The sequence below is a fragment of the Formica exsecta genome, unplaced genomic scaffold (genome assembly GCF_003651465.1).
Source record: "Formica exsecta isolate Colony F162 unplaced genomic scaffold, ASM365146v1 scaffold47, whole genome shotgun sequence".
Lineage (NCBI taxonomy): Eukaryota > Metazoa > Arthropoda > Insecta > Hymenoptera > Formicidae > Formica > Formica exsecta.
In genome coordinates this window covers 1943949-1952520 of record NW_021851936.1, presented here as the reverse complement: position 1 = coordinate 1952520, position 8572 = coordinate 1943949, and the positions used below count along the sequence as shown (strand labels likewise).

General features: G+C 37.3%; 1 protein-coding gene across 6 annotated transcripts in view; it reads right to left on the bottom strand.

Moving 5' to 3' along the window:
• Window positions 1–8572, bottom strand: part of LOC115241169 (RNA-binding protein Musashi homolog Rbp6-like) — a 567047-nt gene that overhangs the window by 4533 nt on the left and 553942 nt on the right. For 5 of the 6 annotated variants that reach the window (XM_029816790.1, XM_029816791.1, XM_029816794.1 and 2 more), the window contains one exon: window positions 5360–5948. In XM_029816790.1, coding sequence (XP_029672650.1) covers window positions 5799–5948 — 150 coding nt within the window. In that variant the 3' untranslated portion in view covers window positions 5360–5798. Of the gene's footprint in view, window positions 1–5359; window positions 5949–8572 lie in introns of those variants that run through there. The other variant, XM_029816793.1, reaches the window with a different exon arrangement.

Genomic DNA, 8572 nt, shown 5'->3' with positions numbered 1-8572 from the left:
TTTATTTATTAAAATTATATAAAAAATATATTTAAACACAGCTGTAAAAAATTGTATATGATATTTTTAAGTATAAAATAATAATGCGGTAGAGAGATAATATAAGCAGATAGTATATTTCTGTATGACGCGTACTAAAAAATAATGATAGTTATAAGCTTGCAGGTCAATAGAAGTAAAACACGCAACGAAGTAAACAGAAAATACAGTTTTATAGGTAGCTGTAAAATTGTATAAGATAAAATATTTCTAAGCGTAATATAATAGTAGATTGTATAGTAATATTTTAGATACAAATATAGAGAAAGATTATATATCACGCGATATACATCGGCAGTAGAAATAGAACGGAACGAGTCAGACGCGTGATACACCTTTATACTTGACGATCAGATCTAACAATCAATGACGAGGAAGAATGCTGGATTCGCGACAAATCGATCGTTTGCGGTAATCCCAGGATGAGAAAGACCTGATAAGACCGGGTCGGCCAAAACCGATGGCACATTCAAGCGTACTCGACGTTCTACCGCGCGCGCGTTTGTGATCCTTTACGTAACTTCCCCGAACCATCCATCGTTCAGAAGTTTCCAGGCCGCGGCTGGATGAGTTTTCCTCCAAAGAACTTTTCGAAACTCGCAACGACGCGCGAAACCTTCCAATATGCAAGCGAAGAAGATACCCGGACGCCATTGCTAGCCGTTCCCAAAAGACGCCCGCCGTCGGAGTTTCTTCACTCGACTAAGATCCGCTCGAGAGGAAAAAATTCTCGTTGAGATATTTTCCGAAAGAGTCGCGATATATCTCTTTTTTTCAAAATTAAATATTAATTTAACGCGCGTCTCACTACGTTTAAGTAGAAATCATTAAGACAAAAGATCCCATTAAAGAATTCCATAAAGAATAAATTGTTTAACATGCAAATTATTAATATTAAAATTAATTCACGCTATTTGATAAACGTACGCCATCTTTAATTGAATAACATTATTAATTTGCAGAAAATTACATTTATTGCGCTTTAAGAAAGCAATGATCAATAAGAGAGTTGCTTTTAAATTCCAAAGAATTTGATATCGAAAAATTAAATATATATACTAATGATTTTCTTAATCAATAACGGGAGAATATGCAAAATATCAGTTAAATGTCAGATTGCAATAATACAAAGTTCGATTCTCGCTTCGTGTCAAATATTCATTACACGGAAATTGTAATTTGGTACATCGAGAATTAGGCACGCGCGTTATTACGCGCGCGTTTTGCCCGTCTAATCAGAGAGCGACAGAACTTCCATCACGGAATCAATCCAGCTTTTCCGCACAAACGATCGCTTCTGAAGACTCGTGAATGGCGCGCCGTGATCTTGCAAATTCCCGTACGTATTCTGTGCGCTCTCCGCAAGCGGGGACGGAGCGCCAGAAACGATGGAAGGGAAACTATCTCGGACCGGTGTGGAACTTTCCGCGGAGGCGCAGCAACTATTCGAAGCGGAGTCGGAACGGGATTCATACACGCACGTGGAAGTTGGTCAGATTCGCCGAGCGCGTGTCATGCGAATCGGCTTCGTGCCCCCGAAGAGAGAAACGCGCGAGATTCGCGCGCGCGAGCAGGAGATGAGAAAGATATGGGGGTGAAAGAGAGAAGGGGGAGAACCTTACTGGCTGAGTTCCGGGCGCCGTCTGATGCGCCGGATTACATCAAACTGGCATAACACACACATCCGCCTCGGCTAGCTGACTGGCGAACTTGCCGCTCTTGAGACTTCACCCGGAAATTCTCCTCGTTCGCTCGAGAGGAAACGTGGCTAGGGTAATTGCATCTATCCAAGCATGCCGTAGGAGACGGCAGATTGCGAACTTGGCCAACTTTGGACCACGTTGACGCGAGATTCGTTCGTTGTTTCTCTCTCTCTCTCTCTCTCTTTATTTTCTTCTTTTATCAAAGATAATGCCAGTGTGTAATCAGGATTAGTCGCAATTTTTATGTTAGTTTGACGGAAAATCAGAAACGGCTCGTTAGTCACACGATTGACGTGACATTGCTGATTGCGAGAGAAAAGGACAGTTGGCTTCTAGCGTTCATCAATAGAAAAACGGTCTGCACAAAAGCATAGCGTTGAGTAAATTTAATTTGTACACATTTAATCTGCTTTTCTGGTTAATCAATGAAAATGTTGCATCTATATTATTTTACATATTTTTAGAAAATTGTTATGCGTTGAGATTATTTTCTGTTTGAGAATAATCGAAGGTGCAAATCTTTTGTGAATTAAAGTCAGTTATGGGATTAAGCGACGGATAAGTCGACGGGAATCGTACGATCAATCGACCGTTTCTCGACGGAAGGACAGTCTCTTTCTCAACATGTTCCGAGTCTTCCCTCTACTTCTACTTCGTGGAAGACATTCCGATTTCCATAAGCGACGTCCGGCGGAGACGTTTAAACGACGCCAGGCCAAACGCGGGTAATCCACCGTCAAAGCGCACGCGAGCATACGATCCAATAAACGATCGACAGTGGAGTTGTCCCTTTGACGTGTGTTCATACATGGCTAGGCGAAGTCCTCCTTTTGGAGCACGGTCGTCGGGGAAGACCGACTTGTCGTCGGACAAGTAAGAACACACAGGTCAGTGTATAACACATACGCGTCATAAAATATACACGCACACCCACAACGAACCGAAGAACGCACACTCTCGCCAAGAGCAATGTGGTCGCAACTTATGAGCATTCCCGTCGTACATTCACCATCGTGCAAGAGGAACGAGCTCTCACGTGCAGGCCACGTGTACAAACACACGCGATATGAGCTCTCATTCCTCCTTATCATCCCACACAAACGTAGACTCTGCGCGGGGAGAGAAGCTCGCGGAGGGAAAATCCTTTGGCCAGCGAAGCTTGGATAATCGCGCTCCGAGCTATAGACGCCTCTTCTCTTCGTCGCGGTAAGGACGCCGACAAGGAGGGAAAAGAGGATAGAAAGACGAGAGGGAGAAAATGGGGAAGGAGAGGGGAGGGGGGAGGAAAAGCTCGCTTTGCTGCAATCGCAGTCTGCCCATCCACGTGGAAATCATAGCTCGCTGCGGGAGCCATCGGGACTCGAAATTGTCCGGAAACGTTTGCCGGGCTGTTCTCGGCGGGGTCTTCTTTCCTCCCTCCATAGCGGGGAAGGATAGAAGGCGACAGCCAGCCGACTGCCTCTTCGGGGATTTGGGCATAAAGAGACCTCCCGGAAGATTGTCTGAGGATCTCTTTATAATTCGATGGCAACGCTCGGGAAGACGTGTAATGTCAATCGAACGCAGATCGAAAGCGGACGTGTTTGAAAAAAGTGTTACGATCATGGAGGAAGAAATTTGAAATTGTATTACTATCAGAAAAAAATTAGCATTAACTTTAAAAATGCGTTTTTATGATTCAATCACAATTGATTCTGGAACTCAGAAAAATGCAAATAGCTATATATAGATTTTTTTAAAGACACAATAAAACACAAGGCTTTTTAATAGAAGGTTCTTAAAAAATACTATATTAATTATTAAAATTAATCAAACTTGTTTAAATATCTGTAGAGCTGTGATGCAATATTTAAAGCAAAATGTGAAGAAGATATCAAAGAAATTTATCTTGAAAAACACGAAGATAATCAAAGAACAATTAAATAATAGTTTATTCTTTAATATAATCAAATCTGAAAAGATATAGCTGCATGACGTTAGAAAAAAATTAATTTGTTTACTTGAAAAATTAATACTTGAAAAATACATCTGTGTATTACTTTCAATATATTAATCGTTTATAAAACGATCAGCGTATAATTATGATTTTATGTAATTTTTTAAAATAAGGCTACATAAACGTAACGTTAGTAACAAAATTTATTATTCGAAATCGAAAATGGCTAGAAGGAAGCCATTTTCAAAATGTGTTTTAAAGAATATAAAGATTCATATATGTGTAAGTTCCCGATCGACAAACGCGTAGCCGGCCCGAACGAGAAATATCAAATGCGGCGTAATAAATATCCTCGTCGCTTCCGCGCGTATTTCGTCTGAAATTTCTCACGGTATGTCTACGGGAGGATCCGAGAATGATCCCCTTAGGGGTCAGGGACCCGGCGTGGAAGTGCCATATCGCGGAATCTGCCGACGAGCAACAGCAGCAGCAGCAGCAGCAACAGCCGAGCGCGAGGTTTGAGGTTCGCAGACTCTCGTCGTACGAGGACGGTATTGGATGTCATCACGAGAGAGATTACGGGCTTTGAAAGAGCCGTCTATCTCACTTCCACTTCCATTCATCCTTCTTTCTCCATCCACCACCATCATCCCGTGCGCGTCGCTATTTCAGTTACTCCTACAACCCCCTTCGTCATTCGTTCGTTGTACGATGTGCGACGCACATTCGAAGCGTCTCTGTCCCTCCCCGACCCCTTCCAACAACTCTCACGGGATGGAAGAAACCCCCCGTGGCACTGAAGGGAGAGCCGGCTCTCATATCCCATTTGCCCCTATTTTTCATAAGCGATATTAGAATCTATCATCGAAGAGGCCCGGGCACAGGCGCTCGCCTTCGCTCTAGGATCGAGAGCTATAGAAAAGGTGGTAGGTACCGATAAAAAAGATAGAGGGACTCTCTCCCGATTATCGGAGGGGTGGGATACCGCGATCGCTGACGATTATCGACCCTATTGAAAGAGCGATGTGAATGGATCCAGCGAGATTGCAAGGTACCGGGCTATGTGCTCCCTACGAACGGAGAGGAGCGGAAGAGAGGAAGGTTGAGGGAGTCGAGAGATCTGCCCTATATATTATCGCGGCCGCGCGATATTTCATTCATCGCGACCTCTCGATCTCCTCCGCCCTTCTCTCAGCTCAGTCGATTTTCAATTGAGCATGCGCTCCTCGCGCGATCTCAATAACATTTTCATCTCGTTCCTCCTTCTCGTCGTTATGGCAAGCAAAGTGCCGCTAGTAAAAATTTCTTCGTCTCGCACGCCTTGTCGAGGATTAAGGGTTTTTAATCCTGATAACTTTCTAATTCTACAATATATCAAGTTATAGCAAGAGAACATACAAAATATAAAATAAAGATAGAGAAGACTGAGAAAGGATGAAATATATTTTCTACTGCAAGCATTTAAAATTCTTTGATACTTTTACATTATCATGACAAAATGATTTTAATCGATTGGATGGACATTGGTACATTGCTAATAACTCGTAATATTTATCTTACGAATAATTAAAAATTAATCTTTTTGCGAAAAATGTTTTACATTTTTATATTTCTTATTGATTTATCTACAAAAGTGTTCTATTATATATTATTATCAAGTTGCCAAAATAATCATTAATCAGACTCTGTATTTTCTATGCAAAGCATCAAAAGCAGAATTACAATAAAAAAAGCCTAACAAGAAGATACATCTATATCTAAGATACGTCTAACATCATTTTTTAAATATAGAAAACATTTATAAATATTGTACAAAAATTCCTAAACCACATGATGTTTAATATTCTTAAAGCTTCAAACGCAAACAGAATAATTTTTTTAATAATGATCTCTTTTTATTCTGTACCAATTCCTTTGTACTTCGTGATAATTTCTCCTTCGTAATTATCAATCCGTGAGCCGTAAATTCACCAAATACCGTGACGATTTGCGTACGCAGCATATTCCAAATTTTGTTTTATTTATCTTTCCTCGTATTTATCGCGGCTTTACCGTGATTACTAATTACAGCCTTTCAACTCGAGTCGTTAATTACCTCACCGGCGAACATTATTGACTCGTTAAATAGGATAGTTCAAATTTTCGGCGCGTTTGTACGCAACAAAGTTGTAATAAGTCCTCCGCAATATTTTCAAAAAAACAAAATAATAAGTGTACTCACCTCTATGCCTATTAGTTTGCTTATCGAACATCAGCATAGCATCCTCGATCTGAAATATAAAAAGAATGACATCGTCATAAAAAGATTACTTCATTTCAATATACATATATACATATAATAATTTAAAACTTAATCTAATTAAGTTAATTAAAATAATTAAAATATAGCTTTTTATTATTATTAAAATATACTTTTATTATTTTGCCGATATTATTCTTTAATTAAATTATTTTATTAATTTCTTTTAATTTGAATGTTGTTTACTATAGCGCGCGCGCACACAGACATATATGTGTGTGTATTATTTTTACCATGTGATTATTTTATTCTCACTATTAACGATTCGTAAACATATTGGAGCAATTATTTATAATATTTAATGTATATCGCGCAATTTATTTATTTAAAATAGGAGATAAAAAAAGAGATAAAAAAAAGAAAATCTTAATATTTATTATATCGTGGCATTTATGTGTAAATTATACCAATAATTATTTCTTTAACAATGCTTGTTGACTCGAATATATTTCGCATTGCGCTTAAAATTTTTCACCGATATATAGTTTATTACCATTATCACATTTCTGAACTAAAAGAGAGGAGTAGGACATACGAATCGCCGAATCAAATAATTTAGATGATGAAAAGCCGTTGTATGTATCTCACAATCCATTTATTATCAACCAAAAATTAGAAGGCGAGGAATAGAATATTCAGGGAAAAATTATTTTGTAAAGCATTAAATACAAAGTAATATTTCGCAAGACGACAACAAATCGGTTCTGATGTTTATTTACGCACGCGTCGCTGCGTATACAAGGTTGTTATCGTATAAGGTCCTTTATCATTCACGCGGCGAGACTCGAGTCGATAAGTAATGGCTTGTTTGCTATCCCTCACGAACGATCAAAATTAACGATCATCATTCATATAATTAACTGCACAATTAAAAATTCGTAAACGTGACAAGCAGCTATTAACTAAAACAAATACTTGTCACAATTAATTTATACGAAGTAGAAATACGAAGTAGAAGCGATAAAGAATGCAAACGTTCCGTTACGACATATATGCATACATCCGATAATTAATTTCTTAACAATTCGTATATACATTTGCTATATCCAAATATATCTCGCCTGACAATTAACATTCAATCGAACGATCGAAATAATAAAGAGCCGTTATGTATCAACCGTTTATTAATATTTATTTTATTAATATTTATTAATATTGCGATACAATAAACAAAATATTCGGTATATTTATATTATATAATTGTATTATACAAAATGCGATATTTTTTAGGCTCTTATAATTTATATTTTTATTTAAAAATATTTTGTGGAGATAAAGCAAATATTGGCCGGCATTCGATTTTTTGGTATTCTTTTGAAGCATATACTTATATTGCATCATCGACTTTTCATTGACGGAACCCTCCCAATGTGTACACCTTGACGTTGGTGGGAGGACTCAGTACCTGGAGGGTTTATCCTGAAGGGAAAGCTAAGTACCCAAAACACAGCATTGCCACGAGTCGTAAATGGCTCATATGCGTTGAGTGGACATTACTGCGTCGATTTTCAATGCTGCGGATAATTGATCGCGTCTTCGCGTGATATCCCGATTTCATTATTGTCATCGAGGATCGTACTTATTTTTGATCGTGGAATTCGGGAGTGCCGTCTAAAATATGGCGCGTTTAAGTGCGGGAGTGCCGTTCAAAGTGTCGCGCGTGTGAGTCAACAAATTCTGACGACCCTGACAATTTGAGAGGATGGGAAGGCCTAGGAAAAGCATCGGAGAAACCCTAAGGTATTTATTATTTGTATATTATTTACTATAAATCGTGCACGCGCATTAATTCGGTTTATTTATTTAAATGATTTAAGCGAAATAAAACCAGAGAGAAAAACTTTTATATAAATCCTATAAAAGTTTCTATTTAAAAGAAATGGTCTTTTTAAAATTTATAAAATTTTTCTATATTCAACTGTTTTTTATATTGTACATAAAAATCGGATATAAAAATCGGCGCGCACTATAATATTTCTTTGAGATATTAATTATTTTGAACGCTGTTATAATTTGGATTTTATATTTATATGTTATAGAACAACATAGCTTTAATATCATCAACTCCGCTGTTGGGCATCGGTGTCGGTGAGTGATAAATTTTTATTTTATTTTAAGATAACATATTTGTAGAGATTGTAAATAGATCCGTTACCCTAAAATGGAGGAGATAGAACAGATTAGGTCAAATAACTTTTAATAAATTCTTTCAATATGCATCTATTGTAAAAATAAATTGAAACATAAATTAAAGAAAAGGGGGATTATATACATATGTGTATAAAAGAAACATTTCTTTCAATTAGAAAATTTTATCTAATTTATTTAATGAAAAACACACTAGTAATTTTATTAATTATATGATAGTAACTTATTCTTATAACGCGCGCTGATCTTATCCTAATTTTTTATAGCCCATCCGTCTATGTTCTAGAACTTGTTTAGTAGAAACTATATTTTTAAACTTCGCTTTAACTGTTGTAAAGCCAAGCGATCAATCAATTGAATTACCTGTAATGTGATAATAAATAACATAAATGTCGAATTAATTTTATTTTATTGTAAATAAAATTTTATTATAAATTATTATTATAA